At 38.9% G+C, this 25,493-nt stretch overlaps 1 protein-coding gene across 2 annotated transcripts in view; it reads left to right on the top strand.

Moving 5' to 3' along the window:
- The window catches only part of UST (uronyl 2-sulfotransferase), a 175,237-nt gene that overhangs the window by 39,926 nt on the left and 109,818 nt on the right, over positions 1-25,493 (top strand). Inside the window, exon 1 of one of the 2 annotated variants that reach the window (XM_074896586.1) lies at positions 20,095-20,149. The exons of the other annotated variant lie outside the window; for it this stretch is intronic. Within the exon in view, the coding sequence (XP_074752687.1) occupies positions 20,119-20,149 (31 nt within the window). The 5' untranslated portion in view covers positions 20,095-20,118. Of the gene's footprint in view, positions 1-20,094; positions 20,150-25,493 lie in introns of those variants that run through there. 2 annotated transcript variants of the gene reach the window in all.

Below are 25,493 nucleotides of genomic sequence, written 5' to 3'. Positions count from 1 at the left end.
TGGGGTGATATCTTCTTTCTTTTTCCAGGTATGACTTTCCTATCTGCACCACCCACCCTGGATCACAGAGGTGTCCACAGTTCCATGCTTTCATGTTGTCATCAGTACGTATTTTGGTAAAACCTAGAAATTAATATGTTTAAGTTTTTTCTTGCTTTCCACCAGCTTTATGGCCAGCTCTAATGATGCTCATCACTTATTACGAGAGAAACTTGTCAACATGAGGGTGGTTCAACAGATGCAGGAAAAAAATGCTGTTTTGAAGAAAGAACTTCTAATGGAAATGGAATGTGAAAAAGAACTACTGGAGACCTCTGGAAAAAATGTTTTTCTTGTTTCTGGTATAGCAGAGCTTCAAAATTTAAAGGTCTGCCAGCAAATCAGTGAGGAATTGGTGCTTACAGAGGCATGTGCTAACATTTGGAGAGATTTAGATGTGAAAATGCTAGTTCAGATTCACTTATTCTGTATTTAAGAATAATCTGAAATACAGAATCTGTGATACTTAAATACAAAGAGGGAACTGAAAGACCTAAGAACTTTCTAAAACTTAGCTGTATTTCATCTTTGTGTTGAAAGGGCAGATGCTAAGTATTTTTATTTCTTGCCTCATTTTAAAAGCTAAGCTGAGGCAAAGGCAGGAAGTACCTGTGCACTTCTGTGTACATCTGTCTAAATCACCATGACAGCATAGGAAATTGCTTCTACTTACAGAAAAAAAAAAAGGGGGAGAAATAATCTACAGAAGGCTATTAAATACAACAAATATTAAATACAACAAATAAAGTTCTCTGGGGTTTAAGACAGTGTAGGCTTTTTGGCTATGTCCGGTCAGGTATTTTCTCCATAAGGAAGGAAGACTTAAAAAAAAATGTGAAAATAAATTCTGCAGAAATAACATAAATATATGTATATGGGGGGAAGACTTACCCAGTTCTGTAAAACAGTGTTTTCATACAATACATGATGGCTGTACGATGACCAAAGATGATAAGTTTTTGTTGGAAGTCACACTTTGACTTCTGCTGGTGTAGACTTAATTTTTTTAATGTGGATGTGCTATTTTGCTTCAGAAGTATTTAATGAGTGACGAACATGAGGTATAGTTCAATGGCTATTGACAAAGTAGCAGTTTTAAATCATATCTGTGTAGCAAGTTAATAGCTATATTGCTGGTATCCATTTAGAATCAGTCAATATCTGCTGTCTTTTTGACTAAAATACTTGAATCAAGTACTGTGTCTGTGACCAAGTGGAAATTAATCCCAATCCACAGGCGAAAGGCAGAATTTTTAAAGCTAATCCTGAAAATGCGTTGGACGAGTAATACTTGTAAACTCTGTTTAATAGACAATGTTGTCCTGTTCAGCTTTTCTTGGCTATTAGTGTTGTCAGTATCAAGTAGAGTAATTTAAGGAATGACTTGTTTTGGTTGTTAAAATACAAAAAATCCTCTCAGACTTGCAGAGATAGACCAGTATTTTATATATTTTCATATCTGTTAATTTTGGCCTAAGCAGCAGTTTACTACATCACTAGTATATATTTGTGCCATCCAGACTTAGAATGCTTGAATACATACAATTACTCAGTTGTAAAGCTTGTATGGTATATAATTTTCTTTTTCCTGTGTATCAACATGTCCTTCAGACTGATGCTCTGGTAATTAAAGGAGTGATTTGCTCCTGATACATGTGAACAGAACAGTGAGGTGACTTTTATCTCTGTGCATAGTACAATTTTGAACAGCCACATTTTTAGGAGGAAAAATTAAACTGGGGAGAGTACTGGGGGAAAAAAAACAAACTCAAAATTAATTGAAGGCTGGTAAAAACACCTTGCAATGTGAAACTTGGTTTTGGTTTAGCATAGAGAAGATTCGACCACTTGATCACAATGGTCAAGTACCTTTGCAGGGAGAAAATACCAAGGAAATTGCAGTACGTAAGAAAGTCATAACAGGAAGCAATAGCTGGAAGCTGCAGTCAGATAAATTTGAATTTGGAATAGCAATGATAATGCAATTATGTGGAGAACTGGGGACAACCATAAGATATGTGAAAAGAAAAATCTGTTATGGAGAATCTGGCTGTCACATGGTCAATATCAGTAGCAAGTTCTTCGTTAAATTTATATTATGAGAAACATTTTGGCTTTTCTATGCTGTTTGTATAGAAGCTATGGAAAAAACTCACACTTTTAATTAAGGGAGGAGAAAATGTTCTAGGAGGTTATAAAGAATGTAGGACAAAAACATTTCTTGTGGCAAGGACTCAAAGATAAGTCTTTTCTGAAAAAAAGAATAAAAACGTTTTGCTGATTTCTTTGGCAAATGCTAGACTTGTAATACTCAGTGGTCCAAAAAGAAGTCAGTTTTTTACAACCTCATTGTGGCACTTCAGTTTTGAAATAAGTGTCTGTAACAGTCTTTGTCAGAATGGACTTGAGCTGTTTTGAGCAGTATCAAGTGCTTTGCTTATGCATTCAAAAACGGCCGATCTCTCACTGGAAGCAGGTGGACTCTGTAAGTACTTTGTAAATACCCTGAGTGGGAGAACTGGGTACTAATTGAGGGGTAAAATTTCCTAACCTGTTGTACAGGACCATGATATGAGAATAACCTCTTCTGGCCTTTGGGAGAGGAGGGAAGGGAGTTGCTTTTGGATTTCAAGAAAGAATCTGAACTTTATGCAGCATTTTTGACCATGTTTGTTCACTCTACATGCTTTGCCGAAAGGTTAAACTGTGTACTTGAACTGGATACTTGTCCCATTACAAAACATGGATGCTGCAAGGCTTGTATTATAACTACTGCAGATAATAGCTTACTCATGACACAGCCTTGAACAAGTAGCTTGTGTGAGAGCCAGAGAGAGGAGAACTTCTGGGCTCTAGCAGGCTTTGTCACCAGCAGACTACAAAGTTGTCATGGGAGTTCCCTGTGAGCTCTCTGAACAAGCTGTGTAAATTTTCACTGAGCAAGATTTTCAACAAGAATGGTTTCCCATCTGTTTTTTTTTTCCACACGATCCCCCTTCAAAATCATAATCCCTTTTGTCTGCAAGGGAGGAAGAAGGCTTGCGGCTGCAACGTGACGGGTGACATGGGGGGCAAGGGAGGTTGCGTTTTGCAGATACAGAGAGAGGAAGCAGGCTGGGGAGGAGGCAGTGAGAGCCAGGGAGGCTGGCAGAAGTGCCTCAGAGCACGGCCAGCAAGCGAAGGCTGCCTTTGGCTGCACCAGCCAGCCAGGTCTTGCAGCTGACAGTGTCAGTGGAGTGGGACTGTCCCAGAAGTGGAGCCAAGTGACCAACGAAACAATCATAGCTGCTCCTGGGAAATTTTCGTACATGCCAGGAGAAAGCTTTGCCTGTGCTTTTCTTGGATCTCTGTCTTGAGCTTTTCGTAGAAAACAGCGAGAGGGTTAGCATCAGGTTGAGTTTGGAGTTTGACCTCCTGAAAAAGTGAAGTTAGAAAACAAAAAGCATAGCACATGAATTCTTGTGGTTTAAGAGCAGATGTCCAGTTTAATACTATATACCTTCCCAAAACACTGCATATTTCTAAACAATTCTAAACCAGGACCCAATACCAGCATCAGTGTTAGTGCCCTGTTTCTGCCTTTGCCTTGCAGTACTGGGTTTCTCTTCAGATGGATGGCAGTCAGTCTTTTAACAGTAGCTGAACCTTTTACACCTCTGTCCTTAATGTTTTGAACAACAAGACTAAAAATGCTGAGCAATGATTCTTTCTCCTATATTCCTTAGTGTAACATAGAAGGAAAACTAGGACATTAGCCCTCTGTCATAACTGCATAGTATAGCGGCTCTTCCTTTGTATTGCAGTTAGTCCTAGGCTTTCATACGTCAGGAATAACATGTGTGTGCCCAGAATTACTGGTGTTAGCTGTGAGCTGGTAATCTGCTCAGACATAGACTAGAAAAGTGCTTCTACTTGATCACCACCACAATGTCACTAAACAAGCTAATTTTATAGATAGAATGGTTTTAGAAAAACAAACATACTTGTTCTTGTGAATGTGCTGGTAAGTCAGATGTGATAGGTAACCATATGGAAAGAAATGTTTTGTCATCTGAAACAGTGTGACCTGAGGCACAGAAGTGATTTTTCTGAACTTAAGAGATGACAGTTTCTTCTCACACAAACACCCCAAAATAAATGGTATAGTGTCTCTTCCCAGCTTTACATGGAAGTTAATGATGTTTCATAGTGCTAGATAGTCTCATTTGAATGTGCGTGCTTTGGTTACAGAGAGCATCAACTAATTTCTTAAATTTTGAATCTGTTTATTTTGAAACTGACACTTGCTACTTTGGAGAAAAAATAATGCCTTAAAATTAGGGTTGGGTTTACCATGGCTGGTATGTATTGTGATATTGTGTGGTTTGAGTATTTTGTTAAGGACTTTGTGATGTATTTACAATTTCAGAGTACTCAGAGGTCATAAGATGCACATCTCCACCCTTGCAGTAACCCAGCTTTTTATTCCCATAAAGTTGGAGATCTAATAGGGTGACCAATTTATTAATCCAAGGAAATTTGCCATGTTAAAGCTGGAGGAAAGAAAGGCATAAATGCCTGCATTTACATAATGGGATACTACAAATAAGGCTGGATTTAGTTACTTTTATTGGACAGTGTAGAGACAACAAAAGAAGCTAATGGGCTCAAGCTGTGCATTGGAAAGTATTCACGTGGACACTGCTGGAAGGCTTCTTGCTCTCACCCTCAGCTTGCTGAGATCTGTACTTCTGTCTCAGCTCTTAATTTTGAACAAATACCTCTGGAAAAGGAGGTGGATCTGGTGCAAACAAATCTTTTGGTATATTTTTGTCAGACATTAGGAAGGAGAATGGTGAAATCTTTTTTTTTTTTTTAATAAGAAAAGAATGGTCGTGGCTTCTATGCTTCTGTGCAAAGCAGAACAACCTGAGACATGTCTGTATGTACAGCCTCTTGTAGAGGGAGGATCTCCTGATACAGAATATTCTGTAGCACATATGAGCCAGGGTAACATCCTTAGAGGCTGGGAGAAGAGTCTGTTGTGATCTGTTAACAAACTAATCAGTGTCTGAAAAGATCTGAAATGGATATTTTATTTGTATTGAATGCCTTGACTGTATCATCAGCTAGAATCTACCCCTTCTTCCCAGCCTGCTTCTCTCTCTCTCTCTCTCTTTCTCCTTGGTGGTAGCAGCCTCCCTTCATTTTAATACATTTCAGCAAGACTATTCCATCTTCTTCCCATGTGCTGTGTCTAATACTGCTGTGGGTTTTTATGGGTGTTCTGGATTTCATGGCTTTTGGTGAATGTTATTACAGACCTAATAGACCGCTCTGCTCCACAGTGGCTTGTAACAGCAATGCTTTATCCCAGGCATGATCGGGATCCATCAGGATGTGGCAGCTTTTGAGGGGGGGAGTTGTGTAGTTTTGGGTGGTCATCACCTCTTAAAGGAAGGCAAAGGAAGCCTCCTGTAGGTAAAGTCCAGCCTGTAGGTTGCCTGTGAGACATACACCAGGGCCGTGCTTCCAGAGAAATCCAAATTGGCATGAGTGACAGCAGAAAGAAGCTACTATTTCTGTGTTGTTGCATCAGAACTTTCTGAGAATCAATCTTTGCATATCAGGTGCAAAACAATATCTGGAAATATTAAGCAAAAAAGAACTCTTAATTATGCATTTTTCAAGTTTACTGATTTATTTCAGTGGCCTTTATAGTACCAGAAACAAAAAGAACTTTAATCTGTCTTCTAAAGAAAAGTCATTAAAATGAGACAGTTTGGAACAAATTAACACATCATCTGTATGCTCAAGACTTTGAGGATAAACAAATAATGAAATTCAGAATATATGAATTAGTAACAGCATATGACTGTTGCACATCTCACTGCAGTATTTCAGTGTGATCACATTCCACATTTATTTAGCACACAACTTTTCCTAAGCAGCTATTCAAAACTTGGATTATGCTTTTACCATCCCATGATCCTGACATTCAGCAATAATGAGTTCACATAGTTAAATTTTCAGTACTTAAAATAACAAAACAAAACCACTAAAAAAAAAAAAAGCAACCCCCAAAACAAAACTTCTGTTAATTGAATTCAGATGTCTTGTCTGGAGAACATTCAGTTACACACAAAAATACTTTTTGGTGGAGCAAAAAGGATTTAGCTTTAATTTCTTTGTTTCTTGTCATATAATTGCGTTTCTCATGTACTGAAAACTATCTAGATAGCGCAGTATCGAGCTTTTGTCTGTATATATTGTCTTGCCTTTTTTTTTCTCTTCAGCAAAAAACCAGGTTGTGTTTCCAGCTGTAATTTCTATGTTTAGCTTGAGAATCTGTTTCAAAATAGATGTTCCCTGGTTTTACAAGTTTTTGTAAATTACAAGACTTTAGAAGTTGTTCACACATTCTGCAGTCTTTAGATTGAAGAAAATAATATCATTTATAAAAATTTGCTTTAACCTTATTTTTAACATGCCTTGATGCTGGAAATGGTGTCACATTATGAAAATAATGGTTTGTCTGGGGGAAGAAGGTGAGTAAAAGCAGGTGTGTTTAGTTGTAATAGTGCCATGTGAAGCTGCAGACATCCAATAGTTAAAATATTGGTGGTTTCCCTCACCATTTTGATGAAAAGTAGTCACCCTTCTTAATATGTTGTTCTGTCATCCACCTGGGAAGGTCAATGAGAGCAGGAGATCTGTGCCCACCCAGGCAGTCAGTGGGCAGTGTTGTGTGCCATCAGGACCACTGCCAAGGACCAAGGAAGAAAATAAGGAGACAGCATACAACGAAAGTGTCGGTGATAGGTGCCAAAGGAGCATAAGTAGAGAAGGTGGAGAATAGGTGCAGGACTCTGTGTTGCATCTTTGATGCAGGGAGGCAGGCTGTCTGCTGCTTCATCAGTTACCAGTGTAAGACTGGTCCCAAATGAGGCCAAAAGTGTCAGGGTGGGAGAGAAGAACCTCCTGCCGGAGGCCGGCATTTATCCTTGCCTCTGCAGCAGGCACTCTGGTGGGCAGCTCGGTTAGGTCAAAGTGTTTGCACGTGATTGCAAACTGAGCCTCCCTCAGATTAATTACTATTGTGGATGCCTGTTTGGCCATGGCAAACTCACGGTGGCCACAGGTCTGAGAGTTACTGCGGTTCCCTCTGTGTGAGACAGAAATTCCTGCTGGGTGCCTGTGGGCGTGGGGAACATTAGGTTTTCCATGGTGGCCTTGCACAAGGGTCCCTTGCAGCCAGGCTTGCAAAATGCTGCTGTGGGGCTGCTAGACAAGGCCTGGCGGGGTTTGACTTGTGCCGGAGCCGGTGGGGAAGCTGTAACGTGCCCTTTGGAGGAGAGCATAGTGGCTTAGCTCAGCTGGGGACTTCTGTTTCTCTGTTGAGTAGGGTGGCAGTTGAAGTGCTGATGGGACTGTAAGGTTGCATCCATGCCCACCTGGCTGGCGTGGTTTGCAGCAAGAGGATGTCAGGAGGTTTAGTTTGGCTTGTATCACAAATGAAGTGCATCTGTAGCACTTGCGAAAGCCTTCATTCTTAAATGTTGTATGGTTGGGGTTGTGGTTCATGGCTTTTCTTTATTATTGCGTTAAAATGGCATTCCTAACAGTTGAAGAAGGTGCAGAATTGTCATGGTTTAAGTGTTTACAGGAAATGTAAACATACGATGGAGTATACTGGAAGAGCAATTTAGCTGGCCTTATGTTTAATTTGGCAAAATCTCAAATATCATTGAGTAGTAGTGGGTTATTCAGCTGTCGTTTTGAATATTTTCTCTCTCTGTGTACTATTTTCCCTTGTTGCTGGTCAGGTGAATGACTGAATTGGGAGGAGTTTAGGAAGAAGCAGATCAGCAGCAGTAGCACAGCTCTCCCACCATTTGGTATGAGATGCTGTCCTCACACCAGAGGTTTTTGTTTGTTTGTTTTTCTTTAAGTATTTTGAAGAATGGAGATTTCTGCTAAAGTAAAACCGAAAGATTAAATGAAAGCGTGAATGCACTTGAGTTTTTTCTAAAGCGAGCAGTAGGAAGAGAAAGCAAACAGGTTTCCGTTTCCATAGAAACAAAGAGAGGAAAAAAGAATATGTCAAAACAGCTTGTAATTCCTGTGTCTCCTTTCTCACTTTAACACTTAACCAGAAGTCTCCAAAGTAACCAGCTTATCAGGGATCCTACTTCCAAAATGCATGATTTTAATTCAGGGCTGCTAGACATAAAAATACAGTAAAAAATTGTATCACAGTGAGTAATTTCATAAGTGCCGCGTCGTAGTATTGGAGCATTCAAAGCTGCATTTGCTGATTCAGTCATAAGCTAATTCAAGTTTAAAAACACCATCATGTGTAGTGTCAAACAGTTTGCTATCAGCCATAAAACCATTGCTCTTTGGGTGTTTACGCAACGCGTGGAGAAGCTGGAGGGCAACTGCTGCGTGCTGGGAACAATGGTCTTGCTGAAGTCGTTCAGCGCTCAGAGATAGTGTTGAAAACCACTTGCAGAGCAGGTGGTGCAACATTTCCCTGTCCCGCTCAGAAGGGAGAGCGGCATTGCTGAGGTGCAGCTCTGGTCAGGCTGGGTAAGGCGGAGGGAAGCTGCTGCACGGGTTTCAGTCTGTGAGCTGCGGGGCAGCACCAGGAGCTCAGTGATGAAGGTGCCACGTTTGCACCCAGGTACAGTTCAGGGCAGGTTTGCAGAAGATAGAGGGATGTCCTTGTGCTGGTCATGGTGGCCTCCTGCAGTGCTGAGGATGCTGCTGGTTTGGAATAGGGTCTGGTTGCTGGGTGTGATTGTGTGTCATTTAGGGTTGCTGGAGTGCAAAACTGTCATTACAATCAGAAGCCTGATAGCGTTCTATGCGAGCAAATTTTCTTCATTTAACCAGTAGCACATATTCTTTATTGATGAGAATAATAGTAACGAGTGTACTATGGTGCTGAGCTATAATGGCATATGTACATGTTAAGGAAGGTGTCTATTAAGGATCAGTACTCTGGTTTTGTGCAACATCTGCTTTAATGCTTAGAAAGTGGAGAGTTAACATTTTGATTATATTTGCAGATGATTCTGAAGTAATGATATTGTAAAAGCCAGTAAGGGCAGAGATACATTTCAGAACAATCTAGAAAAATGAAGTTGACAGTAAATTACAGGTCAGTTATGGAAAAATATGGAACTGGCATAATTGCAGAAAAATAGTTAAAATGCCAAAATTGCATAATGTTCTGAGTACTAAATAGCATACGAACAACGGAAGTCAAGTCAAAAACAGGTTGTGTGCCAGATTGCAAAGAAATAAAAAAGACTCATTTCAGCTGTGTGAAAACAGTGTTATGTTAGATGTGAGGACATTCTTCCATTTGTAATGGCAGAAACTTTCTAATCACTGAAGATATTGTAACTGGGTTTCTGATATTTCTGTGCTGCCTTTATGAGTTTCCTGAAAAGTGTGAACTGCCTTTACTTATTTCTGTACTGAAAACAAATTTTGAAACTGTAAAATGCCTGTTTCTCCATGATCATTTTAACAGAAACTGTAGCTCTTCCAGGATATTGGTTAGCACTGGGAGGAGTAAAACTGCTTTCCCTTTTGTGATCTTTCAGTGACTAAATTATTCCTAGATCTTAGTTATACTATGAAATCACATTTCCCAACCTATCCTAACTGCTTCTGACATACATTGCTGTCCTATTCTGTCTGGGCAAAGCCATTGCTGACTAGAAAGGTCATATAGAGTAATATAAACACCTTAAGAGTTCTTGACACTTCAGCATCACTTTTTATTTATGTGTTGTGTGCTTATGCATGCATGTATGCATGCTTTGGAACGGGTGCCTTGACTATCTGCTATTTTAATATTGTCAGAATATTGCACAGGAAGTAAAGTGTCAGAAATGTCCACCTTTGTAACAGCTTGGGACTGTGCAGGAAATCCTCCCTTCCTTCAGAGGAGAAACTATTCTGTGTAACCAAAAACTAGCTGGAAGTTTCCACTGATTTCAGCATTGCATTCCAGCAGAAATTATTTTAGAAGTTCATTTGGGTTCTGATGGACCCAAGTATGTGTTCTACAGAATGGTTGAGAAATTAGCATCAGGACTGTTAAAGTAAATGGTGGTTTTGTTTTGTCTTTTTGGTTGGTTTTTTTTTTTATTTTCTTGTGGTTTGTAGCTAGAGCACTGTTAGTCTAATATGATGATAACCTATTTTCATCACCTGCCTTAGCCCCCCAGCAATGATACCTATGTTAGTCAGTGTATTGGGTTGGCTCTGTTGAACCCACAGGTTGGAGAAACAACTACAGAAGTCCAAAAACTTCTTAACAACTGTTCAGCTCGCTAGTATTTGTTTTCCAGTTCATTTCTGGTAAAAGAGGAGAGGGATACACCTGATGCTGTACTGTTTCTCTCCACATTTCTTGGGACTCATCCACACTGCCCTTTTTCTGTGTTAGCTCCCACAGTGACTTTGAATGTATTTACATTCAAATGTGTCCAAATTACATGTCCAAAGAAGGGCAATGAAGCTGGAGAAGGGTCTAGAGCACAGGTCTTATGAGAAGCAACTGAGGGAACTGGGGTTGTTTAGCCTGGAGAAGACGAAGCTGAGTGGAGACTTTATTACTCTCTAAGGCTACCTGAAAGAAGGTGGTAGTAAGGTGGGTGATGGTCTCTGCTCCCAAGTAACAAGTGTTAGGATGAGAGGAAATGACCTCAAGTTGTACCACCAAAGGTTTAGATTAGATATTAGGAAAAATTTCTTCACCGAAAGGGATGTCAAACATTGGAAAGGGTTGCTTCAGTGGTTGAGTCACCATCCCTGGAGGTAGTTAAAAGACATGTTAGGTGTGGTGCTTGGGGACATGGTTTAGTGGTGGACTTGACAGTGCTATATTAATGGTTGGACTTGATCATCCTAAAGGTCTTTTCCAACATAAATGATTCTATGAGTCTGTAGTCTAAACTGAGGCTTGTGATTGCCGAGAGCCGTGGACATTGGCAGTTGTGAACACTCTCAGACTGCATGGATGTTTAATTTAAAAGAAGTGGTCCTGCTGTTGCTGGTAGCGCTATCAGATTCAGCAGTGATGGTGGAAGAGGTTGAGGACAAGGCCCAACCTCTTGAAGCAATGCTGGCATTTTGCATGCGGTCTGGGCATTTTCTTGGGTCCATGTACCTGTGGTAGCCCAGCTGCCAGAGTAGTCCAGGAGGCTGCAGTGTAGGACTGAGACTTTGCAATGTCAGTGATGAGGTACGGATGTCCAGGTTTGTGTGTGTGTGTGTGTGTTTTTTCTTCTCCTAGGGAATTCATAAGGGATGACTTCTGTTAGTTAATAGCTTTCAGACATGGTACTTAAAATTTGACTAAACATTCAGTAAGTGCCATGAGAATACATGATGAAAATGCATCCTGTCATTCAGCTGCATTATAAAAAGGGAGAATATCATCAGAGCTACTGTTTGTGAAGTGCTAGAAAGAAGCAGAAGGCCCTGAAATCTTTTCCTTGACTGAAGGTGGCAGAAGAAGGCATGCTGAGCCTGCTGGCATCCTTCCCAGCCCAAGCAGAAATATAGTAGCTTAATATGACATGATAAATTAAGTGCAAGATTGCTTTTCTTCTCATGGAGATTATATGTAGAATAATCTATGTTTCCTTTACAATAAAGACGCACTTCTAAAATTGCAGGTGAGGGGGAAGGACAGAAGCAATGAACAAATCACAATCAAAAAGGATATACAAGGTCAAAGATGGGCTTCTTGGTTCTGCTGTTGAGCTTTAGGCTGTGATTTGTGCACCAGGCCATTTGTTTTGAAAAGAAAACAAAAGCAACAAAGCCACCCTGGTTTCCACTCAGGGTGGTACAAGGGAGTCTCCGTATTGCTGTAAAATTGTGTAGATTTATATGAGCGTTGTATAGCTGCCTGTGCAAAATCCTGTTTGTGCTCGCTCGCTGCATGTTCCAGCTGATGGCACTATATTTATGCCTCTTCCTGTAAATTTCCAAGAACTAAAATGGCAGCATATTTCAGGGTTTCTTAGGAACTAAATGCAATGCTTGTTTACATCCCGAAGAGAGTAAAAAGTGTAGGAGTATGTGAAGTCCTGGACTTAAATAAATTAATAATAAACTCTAGGGATGTTGGAAATTTGATGAGTTTTAGTTAATTGTGAAGTTAATGAGTGCTGGGCCCTACACGAGCATGTCAGAAGGCTGTATCCTCTTTCCAAAGAGGTGCTAATCTGGCAGCTCAATCCTGCAGGTGTTATTGGTGTAAAACTTACTTCATCAATTGCTTTCATGGCTTTCCAATAGCTACAACACTGAAGTAAACCTTTGCAGGACTTTTAGAGAAGTTTAGTTATATAATGGCTCTTACAAAGTATGTCAAACAATGATTTGGATTTGAAGATGACTGAAGAAAAAATTGCTGTTAGAGATGTTTGAAGTGACAGTGTTTTGTCTTACTTTAAGGAAGGATTGCGAAGAAGGGAGGAAAACTGCCTGGCATGGGAGTAGGAGCTCTGAGCCCAGTTGGGTCATTTGAAGCACTTTATTGCTTGTGCCTTGGCTGTGAACTCACACTTCAGCCTGAGTAAATACACTGGTGCCTTCTGAAATACAAATATTGGTAATTCCAGTGCCACAGCATTTCGTCAAGGTTTCTACCCCAGTTTTACCTCCTTAAGGCCCCATTTTCAGCTCCCTAATTTTCAAGAGTTTGGACTGATATATTTTCAGTGCCAGAAGTCTGTCCTAGGATGATGTGGGATTTTTTTCTTTAACTATTTGTTTTAATGTGAGTAAAAAAATAATATACTATTTTTAAGGCAGCTTAGGGGAATTATATTGTTTCTTGGTGTTTGACAAAAATAAGTTCTGGAGGTCTCTTGATTGGAAAATAATGTAATACAGTGGAAACTGCTGTGGGAAATGAGAAGAAAACAGTGGAGACCTCTTAAATGGCTTATGTGAATTTGCAGCAGCAGCAGAGAGGAGGTATTTTCACAGCTGTATTTTGTTTGGAGTTAGGGGAGCTGAGGAGCTGACACTCTGGCTCACCATAGCATGAGAGCTGCTGATCATGGATCCATAAGGATGTCAGGACCTGGAGCAAAATGACTTGTGGTAGGAAGTTTGAGATGAATTTTTGAGGGCTAGAGAGGCAAATAATGCCAAAGAAAGTCCTGACGCGTGTCCCAAAGCCTAGAGCATTTTCAGGCCAAAGACACTGAAGCACTGAGCAATCTGCTACAACCGTTGTCGAAAGGTTATTTCACATTCATAGCAGGGTAGCAAATTGTGCCTGCTGCTGGGGCAGTGCCCTTCAGTCAAATGTGCTCCAATAATTGTGAAGGCTGCCTTCAGATTGAAACTAATTTAATGTTGGCATTATACGCACTTTTGGGTAGTGTTTGAAACAGAATCCCTTTTCCACAAGATGCAGTTTAAAAGGAGAGTTTAGTATTCATCAGAAGGTACCATCATTCCCTGAAACAGAGGTCAGGGCAATCCACAGAAGTGTTAAATTCTCCATGAGTAACTAATATCAGTGCTGCAGGCATTATCCACATAGTTGTCTGTCCTGATGATTTTTAGACTGCAGACCACTGTTTCTCTGTCTGGAGATGCTACATTCCTTAATTTTTAGGTACCTGACCATTTTTTTTTTCAGAAAAATCTGAGCATTTACCCTCTGAAAATGTCTTCTTTCATGGGGCAAGGTATCCAATCTGTTAGATGGCTTTAAAACATAAGCATTGAAATAAATAAAAAAAACCTCAAAGCAAAACTCATGAGCAACAAACACTTCAATATGTGGAATGAGATTTGATTTTGTTTCTGTGGTACTTGTGTGAACACATCTCTATTATACATCTCCTGAGTAAAGACTATCAGTTATGCTAAATGGGGCTTGCTCATGAGAAGTGGGTTTTTCAATATGTTGCTGACTGGGGAACTCAATAATTTAACTTCAGAATTACTGTACTTAGAGAACCTCTGCTGTGAGAGATGAAAATCCCATGTGAAGAAATACAAAGCCATAAGAAAATTAATGAGCTTGATCTGAATCATCTTGCCTTGTAAGACTGTTTTTACTTAAGAAAACATACAGCACATAAGACTAAAATGAGCTATAATTGTATGTAAGTTAGTATTAAAGCTTGTAATATATAAAAACCCACAACTTTATAAACTTTGTAATAGGGGAGAAGATACTTCTTATGTATTACATTTGTATAAGATGAATTTTTTTGTATTCTTGTTTTCTCAGGTATAAGAAAATGAGAAGAACACACGTTTAGTAGTTAGTTAATCATGAACTTTTTGTAAAATAGTATTAACAAGTGCTGCTCTTGGCAGTTAGATTAACATTAAGCAGTAGCCTCTAGTTTAGCCCTAGAGGGTCATCAAGCTTTCTTTTATGGTAACCAATAAGCCTCTAGATTTCTCTAGGTAGACCTCTCTATTGTTGGTGATGAAATGTCATCTTTCTCAGAAATGCAGACTCTAATACAGAATAAAGAACAAAGAATTGCACTTCTCATGTATCTGAATGTTAATTTCACTATGCTGCAATTTCTTTATTCTGTATCTCATCCAAGTTCAATGAAAATTTGTAGAAATTAAATACTGTTGCTGAAATGACCCTGTGAAATGTAGAATTACACCACTCTTCCTGCTATATAATCAGAACAAAAAGCCTATTTTCACCTTTCAGCTAAAGTTTAAAAGTATTGCCATAAAGTTCTGGCATTAAAAAAGCATTATTACTCTTACAGAGAAGAGTATGAAGAAGGCTGACAGATATGTCCTAAAAATAATACACCACCTAGTAATATAATGCAATAATACATCTCAGTTATACTGTCGTATGTGTCAATATGAATACCTTTTGGTTTAACTTTTTTAAACACCTAATTTCCTATTGATTAGGAGTCTCCTGACTATTCAAGCAAAGCAGAGATTATTGCTGATATTTATTTATATAGTTAAATGTAGCTATAGTAAAAAAAAAAATTCTCTTAATGCATGTGTACACTGAGAAGCTGAATTTAGATAATGGCTACTATATTGTGATAGTCTAAATGGCACAGATGTTTTTCATATATTTTAGGATGTCTGTTGTAAGAAGCGTGGTCTGCAGGAGGGCTAGTGTGTAGCAGTAAGAGATCTATTAAACTACCACATCTTAGTGCTGACATCCTGATGTGGTTCTCCAAGCTAAATAAAACACAGGAAAATTATATAAAAAGAAATAGCATGCCTAGGTAATTGTTACCAGTGGTGAATGTTTGCATCTCAGAGTTTGTAAGTGGTCAAAACACCCAAGAGCAGTCCTAAATAAACAGTTATCTAAGTGAGTCAAAATGCATTTTAGACCTTAGTACCTCCAAGCTGAACTCCTCACCAGTTAGGTGAGTAGTATATATAGAAAGTGCAAATCTGTCTGGAACAGGTTGAGAGCACGAGAGAAATACTACCAATTTGAAGATTTCTGCTGAGGTCGATGAAACTTGGACTGCTTCTGTGGTTTTATGACGCTGCATCCAGTGTAGTTACCGTTTTAGCATAAAGATGTTAATGCAGAACCTGTAATTGCTGACATTTTGGAGACAGTTTTACTCATTGGAGAGCTTAAGGTTGCAAGAATTAATCAATTCATCTGAAAACTCTTCTTGAGTACATTGTCTTCCAAATGTTTTCACTCAAATTTATTAAAAGATTACTAAATGCTTGTTAATTGATAGCCAAATCTTTGCTGTTTACAATCTGGGAAAAAACAGCGGTACACATATTTACTGCTGGATACATTTATAAAGTCAATTAAAGTATGTGCTGTGGGTCTTGGACTTCAGTAATAAGAATAGCATTAGATTTTGAAGAACAAAAGTTTTTATAACTACATTCAATTATTTTTTCATAATGCATCCTATAGAATGTTTTAAGGATCAATCTAACAAATCATGCACTCGTACAAAAATGGATACAAATCTTGTTTACGATGATGAGAAATGAGGCAGCAGGTAGGAGGTCTTCTTTCTAGAAATCATGTTTTTGCTGGGCACTTGCAGTGCTTTGTAGAATAAAATTATTTGAGAAACATTTGAGTTTTAAGTTACCTATTCCATGTACTAAAATGACTCTTCTCAGTGAGGGCTGAAATCAGAAGTAGAAGCTGTGTATTGCAAGGTGTTGGGATGACAGGAATGGGGTTAATCCTGTCCATTTACAGTTGCAGGAGATAAGAGTGCTGAAATGGAAAGGTGAGTTTAAGCCAAGTCCAATGCTCTGTGGTTGCTAAATCTTGACTTTTACTTTGAAACATGCAATTCCAATATAGAAGTTCCTAAAATACAAAGCACTTGGACTGAGAAGTCTTTTTGTCGGTCACATGCATCTGTTTGAGACAGGGGTAGAAAAGGATTTCAAATGTCTTCATGAAAAGAAGCTAGTAGCTGGATAGGGTGAAAATTGAGCACTTTGGCCAAAGCATTTATAGTGATGGAAAATACTTATATTAAATCATTGAAGTCTAGAAAGCCATCTGAAGCTTTAGTATTTTTTGTGATAGAGATTAATAAAACTTTATGCTAATGTGTAATAAAGAAGAAATAGCTCATGTAAGTACAGTATGTTCCTTATCTGACCTACTTATGTATTCTGATTTGCAGTTACAGGCTTCTAACAGACCTTGACAAGAAATGCTACTTCCTATTTTGTGCCAGTTAAACCTTTTGAGGATGGGAAGATAATAAAACAATTTTTAATTTTTTAAAATTTTATCTTCAGAGAAGAAAGCAATACAAAAATAGCCACTTCTTACATAGAGTGCTCTTGCTTTTCAGAAGGTATATAAGCATAAGGAAGGGTTTTACAGTGATTCTCTTGTGGCACACAAAAATGGTAGAGAGGAGGAAAAGGAGACAGACTTGTAGAAAGATTCTTATTTTCGTTTGTACTTTTTGAGGTCAGATAGAAAGAGAACCTGAACTGTGAAGGAAGTGGAAAACTACAGACATACAACTTGATCTTGTGGTTTACTTCATATGGGGGTCCATTATCCTAAATGCAGCTGCCTCTGTAAAGAAGTGTGATAAAATCATAGCAACCATATGACTCAAGAGTTGTTGTGGAAAGCACATGCAAGAAAAACTCATTTGGCTTTGGCACAATAAAAGTATGAATAATTCTTTAGAGCTTTATGTGACCGGTTGTCTGTGAAGTGTGTTCGTTTCTTCTCCACTAGGAAGGTGCCTCTGGGGTCAGACCACAGACCTAGGCAGCTTCTTGGAAGTGTGCCTCCAAGGACAGGAACTTCAAATGCCCAACAAACAACCCATTCTGGACAACATTTGCTGCGTAGTACTTAATAATAATAGTAATAAAAGTCTTCCTTGAATAACTGGTGACTTGCCAGCTGGGTGTTTTCCAAAATTCATTGACTTGCTGTTTTTCAAGATTGCCTGTGCAGGGTGAAAAGAGAGAGGTGTATCTGAAAATATCTGCATAAATGCAATGAACAGGAATAAAGCTTGCAAATTAGGTTAAGTTTAAATAATAAAATCCTTGTCTCTGGAAAAACGTCATGCAAAAGAGCAGAGCTGATGTCTGATATCGTAATAGGAAACTCTTGAAACTTGTATTATCTGAGAAGGTGTCTAGTCAGATACAGATTCCCTGGAGTTTATAGCCTGAATGGCAGAGTAAAGTGAGATTAAGAGGCCTCACATGTGACAGGGTCTTCATTGAAGCTTCATCATTATGTTCTTTGTCCAGCCTTCAGCCTCATCTTTAAATTGTCGTCACTTTGGTAAGGAGAGCCTGTAGAGAAAAGGTTTATCTCTGAAGTTGCGGTCCTGTACTTCAGATGTGCAGAGGGAGGTCTCCTGCATTTGGTGTGCCGCTCTCCAGGCAGGGGAGAGCGTGCGCATTGAAAGGGGAAGTGTCATGGCTCTGCCACCATCTTTTGTCCCACAGTTTCTTCTTATGCGTCATGCATTCTGTAGAGTAGAAGTAAAAAAGTTTTCTCTGATGAAGGCAATTATTCTCACACCTGTCTATCACTCAGGAGGAAAAGGGGAAAACAGAGTAATCCTAAACCTTAAAAAGTTTCTTCATCTAACAGTTCAAACAGACTTATTCTTATTGCCAAGCTAGCAAAACTGTCACTGTACATTCAGCTGGAGGGGAAAGATCTTACTGAAAAGTTTTCACAGAGTGCTCAAAGAGATCCAAAGGAAGGGAATTGGTATTCACCTCCTATAACCTCTCCCCACGCTCTTCTCTGCAGTTTCCCCTTTGTTTCTGTTCTGCTTTTGAAAAGATGTTGCTCTTACCAAAGTTGAAATTTTTATGCTTGTTTTTACTGAATTGCATCTTGTGTCTTCAGACCGTTTCTTTAATTGTTCATTATCTTTCTGTGTTCACCCCAGAGTTTCAGCAGATGTCAAATCCCTTCATTTGGTACTGTTATAAAATTTAATACCAGTGCTCTTTAATGCGTTTTTTTCAAGTCATGAGTGAGAATATTTAGTGATAGGACCCAGAACAACATCCAGGAGAAGTTTGCTTGATTAAAAAAAATCATTAAAAGAAATAGGGCAGGAGTAGGAGCTGGTTTAATTTGCCAATCAGTTCTAAAGCAGTAAAGCAGTGGGGCAACACCTGGGTGGTTCCTGGCAGGTGCCTGCCTAATCTGCTCTTGGAGATCTCCGGTGGTGGCCAGTCTACATCCCCTTGACTTACTGCAGCATTTTTCTGTTTCCAGTTTAAGAGTGTTGGGTTTTAATAACTATTTTCAGGGTGTTGTCCTTCAGCCAGATTTTCACTCATTCGTTCTCTGTTACTTCTCAAAGATAGTTGTTAATGCAGCCTGCCACAGGCAGTTTCCTAAGTATGCTACCTGAATGTCGTTAAGTCTAGCTCATTTCCAAATGTCAGATGTTTCTAACTTCTCTATAACTTGCTAGTTTCTGTAGTCCACCAATCCTTTTTGTATCCAGCTGTAGTAATTTGACACAGTTTCCGCTATTATTCTCATGTTAGCCATTTTGGAAATGAAGTAGGAGACCAGTCTTTGTGTCTATGTTTTCAGTGGGCAGCTGTTGAACTGTGAGCTTTTCCCAACTTGCCTCTCAAATTTAGAACAGCTTCATTTGTAGTTGCCTAGCCTTAAGTATTGCTTGACCACACATTTTGGGAGGAGAATTTTTCCCAGGGACACCACAAAACACAGCAAAAACATTGTACTGAGTATATTTATAAAACTGAATCTACATGTTTGTTAAGGTAAAACTCGCTAAGGAGATTAAGAAGTCATTGCAAAATATCTGACACGCTTTTTGACAGAAGTTAGGATAAAAATCTTCTTAGGGGAAAAAGAAAAAAAAAAAAAAAAGGAAAGACCCCATATTTAATCAGTGTCCACACTTGCTATGAGATACCAGAAAGCAGAATTTGAGAACCGGCTGAAAAGTAGAGTGAAGATGAAGAAGAGATTAATGGGGCTTTGAAGGGCGTTTGCAGCCAGGAAGCTCTTCACTAGAGATAGATAGCAGTCTTTGTTCTCTTGGCTAAATGCATTCAAATAAAATCAAAATAGGCTGGCTTAATGTCACCTTATTTTTTTGGTCATTTGGTTTTCTCTGCACTGTCTTGATAGAGCACTGTGTATCTGCTTTTCCTTTGAGTGCAGGTAAATACCTATTGGGGCTGGGTTTATTACTTGATTCAATTTTATTTTTTCCCCTCTCCATGCCCCAGTAGTGATAAAACAGTTTATTGACAAAACAAGCAATAAAATGAAATGCCTGTCCATACATTTTGAAATGCTTGTTACCTTTCTGTGTAAGTTGTGTTGGAGCAAGGCTTAACCGCACAGTTTGGAGAGGATCTGTGATTTCAGAGTAGCTTGCCTTCTAGAGTCTCCTGTCTTTGCAGGAGGAGGGCCGTGCCTAACGTGCACCTTCCCCTGTCCTGCCCTCACCTCTCTGCTGCATGTGCCAAAACCTGGAGAATAGCAGTCAGCCTCTTACCAGGGGTAGCTGAGCAGGCGGTGTGCTGCTGTCGGGTGCAGAAAGGATGACTGAACCTGGAAGGTTCTTGGAGGAGGGTGAGTAGGATCTCAGAGGAGTGGAAAGAGGCTGAGAGCTAGCAATGCAGAGGATAAGACTGCTGTTTGTAGGTACGTTAGGCTGGGGCCAGTATATACCGGGCTACGAAGACTTCTGGGTGCCAAAGGCCACGACGAGAGAAATGTTGGTGTGAACTGGTCATGGAAGACTTTCAGAGTGAAGATTAGATGCAAGTGTCTAACAACTGGGTGTTAGGAAAAGTCTCCCAGCAAGGGTCTTGCAGCAAAATATCCAACTGTTTCATATGTTATATGGGACAAGCGTGGGTGCTTGTAGTAGGAAGATTATGAACTTTATGATGTCAGACCACCTAGGTCTGTCTTTGTGAGTTTGTAAGATGGAAGAATTTTTCTCCTTATTTGAGAACAGTTTTAGCCAAGAGTTTTCATTGTCTAATATTCAGATTCGATTTCATCTAGCTAGCATTTCTAAACATTCATTAAAATGAGTATTTAATTTTGTAGAATTAGAGGCTGGAAAGTCTGTCATTAGAGAATAGAAGCAAAAGCAAAAAGCACCAGGACTATCACTGATAAACCCAATGTCTGTAATATTTCCATCGTAGTGCTTGCTGTAGATTGCGTAATTTGGATAGATGGAGTCATGTCAGTTCTTTTAATTTTAATTTTTTTTAACTAAACCACTGAAAGTTTTGAATTTCTTATTTATGAGTTATAGTTATACCTTTCATTATGTTTGAATGTAACAATTACAGTTAATATGGACATTTTCCCTAAGATCTATGGACTCTAGTCTTGAGTATGTTAAAAGGCAAGCATATAAATATAAATACTAATAGATTTGCACAAACTGTACAGTATACAGGTAGTAACTATCCTTTAATATTTGTTTTCATAAAGGCATTTTTCTTCATTTAGAATCTTTCTCTGATGTATATTGTGCATTGGTTTAGAACCTACTATTGTGCAAACCCTTTGTATCTGTATTCCAGTGGTACTTTTATATATATATATAGAAAATACACTATGCAGAATTACCAGTAAGTTTTCAAAAACTGTACTTATGTGTGCCTGTTTCTTTGCTAACTGTGTTAGAAGTATGAAACTGGTAGGTAAACAACTCTGAATTATATCTTAATTAAGTTTACAGGGTTCAGTTCACTGAGTAATAAAGCCAAATAGGTATTTTTATCATGTTTCAGCTTCATTGTTTCATTGCATGCAGTTATGTAGAGTGAATTAAATGTAGGCATTTGTTGTTGGGTTTTTTGGTATTTATCATTTTAGAAATGATGAATAACCAAGATGTTTTGAAAGGCAGAAAAGGAAGCAGAAAAATCCATTTTGGAATGTTTTTTAAAAAATAATGCTTACTCTACTTTTTTTTTTTCATGGTCAAAATGAAAATTTTGACAGGATGTTAGTCTTGCGCAGAGAAAACCAATTGTAGGTGCAGAGCCTTTTACATATGACGGAAGAAATTGCAATAAATCACTTTGTATTCTAGTGCAGACTGGTCAGTGGGGTTTTGCTGTGCTTTGCTATGTTAATCTTCTCTGCACACCTCTGAAAAAGTTCCCTCGGTTAAAGCTGGTATGGCTATGCTGACCTCAGCAATAGCAGGGTTTTCCTTCTGGTTTGCATTTGAGCTGGGCAGCATTTTCAAGTTGTAGTCTCTAGCCCCTTCCTGCCTTTGGACCACAAAGGGCTCCATGACATGATGACTAAGAACATGTTATTTCAGATGTGTAAAAATTATGGAATTTCTAAGGATGTCCACTGTTCCAGTGGAAGGAAAAAAAGACACACACACCTGTAAAATGCAGGAGGCTGAGAATAAACTTCAGTATCTACCCCAGTCTGTTTCTGGCAGTCCTGTCTGGCCTGGGCACATGCTGCCAGCCATGGGTGTCCTGTTAATGCTGCTACTGGTGGAGCCTCCCCAGTGTTTTCTGTAGTGGGAAATTTTTTGTGGTGGAAAGAAAGGATCGAGGAAATTGACTAGACTACAATAACTGACACTGGGGAGCCATGAACTGATTTTGATTGTGGATGACTTTCCAGTTTCTTGCTTAAATATTTTTTTTGTCTAGAAACAGAGGAGAACTGATCCTCTTCTGATCACTCACTGACAATTTCATTTATTTTAAAGATGCAGTTCTTAATGATTAGGGGTGATTGGTGGGGAGTTGTTCTTCAAAGCCTTGATTTCCAGACCAGAAGACTCATTAGACAGCTATTAAACTGTTCCTTTCCTTTGGATGTCAGATGATCTAAGGGATGGTATGCCAGTAAAGGTTGTATTGGTGACTGGAAGTTTGAGACGTTGACCAAGTGAAGAGAACAAAGCAGGCTTTTTGCAAGACACATTAAATTTGACAGTAGCTGGATCCCAGCTCCCTTAGACAGCTGCTTGTGATTCCCCCCAAGGGAAAACCCTGCTCCAGGAAAATAGTCAAAACTCCACTTTTTCTGTGTTGGCTTTCTCCCTTCATCTCTACTCAATTCTTTTTGTATGATACCTAAATTGTTGAAATGGAGAGCTCCTGTTTCAGTTGCTGTCAAAGGGTCTTCAGTTCATACATAAACCCGTTTACTACCTCTTCTTGTACACCCTGGTCATTTTTTTGGAAAGGTTTTTTCCAGCATTGCAGCTATTCATGTTTTCTGTGGTTCTGAACTGAACACAATGATATTTGTCCTTAATCCTGGTGACTGACCATCTTTCTCTGTATGAACTTGGCTTGCTTCAAGCAAAACCCCCACACTTCAGTGATTCCAAGAAAAAAGGAACATAACCACAAGGTTTCCCCAAAGATTTTGCATACAGCTGATTCACTTAACCTCAAAGATAATAAATTATGGAAAAATTTGGACTAATTCTGTGTATTCACCATGTTCTGTAGTAAAGCTGAATCCTTTTTTTTTTTTTTTTTCCTTTGACAGAGACTGGAGGAGTCTGTTCAGTTAGCTCAAGTGTACTGTTGAGCATGTTTGTGGAATGCATAATACCACTGTTTTGAGACTTGATTATTCTGTCTGACTTGCTTCTAATGCCTTAGACTTTCACACTATTGCAGGAAGGCAGAATATATTATAAGACAGGAAACTTTGTTTTTAAAGAATAAATACTCTTCTCCAAGAAAAAAAATAAATCTGGCAGTGTCTTGTCAGGCAACAGACAAGACCAATGATATCTTTAGTAAAGCTTTATTAAAGGGCTTTGGAAAAGTCATCTTAATAATTTCATGGCATACATTGCTTCAGGGAGGTGGACTAGATTCTTAATGAGGAAGGATGACCTCCTATCGCTTTATCACTTCCACCACAGAAAGCCTCTTCTCTTCTTGTGGCACTTAGTGATGTCAAACACATGCTGTCTGTGTCAGAGCATATAAAAGCTGCATAATAAAGTTTTCCATCCTAGACAAGCTTGTTGTGTTGATGTAGTTATAGTAAACACTTGAGCTTATGAACAGTGGTTTCAGTATTTATGGTATTCATTCCTAAGTCCCTGATTTTTACTGTGCAACTCTCCTTTTTGTACTACTTTGTCATGTCTTACTAGACAGTAGTTTATAGATTGACTTTACCTTAGTATTTCTCCACTGTTGCAGTGTTTATAATCGTGAATTTTTCTTTTGTTTTTAAATTAACCTAGTCTGATATGTATTCTCTGAAAAGTGGCCCTACACATGAAAGCGGCATCCTGTCTTAAGTTCACAAAATCTGTAAATACCTAACACAGGAGTCACGCTTAATAAGCTTTTCATGGCCTCTTCTTGTGTTAGAAAGTCATTGTCTTTCCTACAGTTTTTCTGCAGAAATATTCTGACCTGTGTGCACATTTTTCAGGATATTTCTGCATGCCTTAAGTCTCCTGTAGTGTGGCTGCTGTTTTGCAAGCAGAATGGAAGCAAGCCCAATTCTATGGTATGATGATGAGTGAGAGCACGTGCAGGGCTTTGCGGGGTTAAGGACCTGGCCAGTGTACCCCAGAGCCAGCCCACTCCATCACAGCTGGATTTGTTGAGTTATTTTAGTGTTTTTTACTTAGGGTATGGTATGAATCATACAGCAAAAGGGTTTGCTTTTATTACTGAAAACAAATACTCATTTTAAGCTTGAACCAGAAGAATTCAGACTATTGATTTGATGTGGCATGCTATGGATGCTGAGGTCAGCTCTGGTTTGTAAGTCTAAGGAGCAGAAGTAGGAGATCTGGCAGGAGAAGAGAACTGGCTCAGCAAGTGGCATATGGGATGGTGTAAGGGAGTGGGGAATGTCTGTAGCTTTCCTTCCTCTGCTCTTCATTTATAAGCTATTGTGGCTAGGTTTCAAATCACCGTCTGTCTGGCAATTAGTTTCTATCATTGTTAGTTCTGGATTTGAGCAAGCAACTGCCATGAAAAAGACCTTTATAAAATGGGCCAAAATTGTACTGTTGTCTTTTAAGCAGTTACAGTAGTAACTAGACTGTGCTGTAAAAAACCAACATTCTGAGAACATAAATCAAACCTCCAGGATGTATGTTCCAAGGCAGGGATATTCTGATCATCAAAATTTACAAAGGAAGGAAAATGCAGTATGCATACTAAGAACATAGATTCAGAACGTAGATGCAGCAAGGTGAAAGTTATTAAGTTATTGGTTCCTTGATTTTAAATAATATCTGAAATAATATCTCAGAAATGTTTCCGTAATATAGCTCAGTCTTGTTCCTGCTCTATAAGATACTGTATAATCTACAACTGCAGTGATCTGTTTTCTCAAGAGCAGGTGGAAATTGATATCCTTTTCTATAGAAAAATGGGCTATGGTAGGTGATGGCTAAAGATATAGTTAATATATATGTAGTTAATATGACTTTTTTATTTGGGTGAGCATAAATTGTTTTGGGGAGGCAAGAAATATACATGACTACTAATGTATCCTTTAAAATACTAACTATAAAACTCAAAAAGTTTTGTTACTCCTGCTTTGAACAGATCAGCAGTTTTCATGTAATGTTTACGGTATTTCTACTACATTAACTTGTTTAGACAACAAAAATGCTTCTTTGCAAACATCACCTGCTTTAGCATGAATCAAAGTTAAACATTTTTCCTGACACAATGAGAAAACTAAGAGCTTTTTAAAATCAAAAACAGTGGCAGTCTTTCAGCCTAATTTATTACAGGGGAGAAAGTTGCTATGAACTATGTAGTAAGAGCCTGATCCTACAGGAAAGTTAAATCCTAAATGAGTGTGGAAGGAGAGGAAGTAATAGAGCTTTTCTTGCTCCCCACCCCAGGGTAACCGTTGGGTTTACCAGAAATGCTTATTTTTAAGTCCATCTCACTAGATACGGAGTAGCTACTTT

This window comes from Athene noctua, chromosome 1, assembly GCF_965140245.1.
Source record: "Athene noctua chromosome 1, bAthNoc1.hap1.1, whole genome shotgun sequence".
NCBI classification, from domain to species: domain Eukaryota; kingdom Metazoa; phylum Chordata; class Aves; order Strigiformes; family Strigidae; genus Athene; species Athene noctua.
Note: the sequence above shows the minus strand (reverse complement) of the source record. Positions and strands in the feature narration are given on the sequence as shown.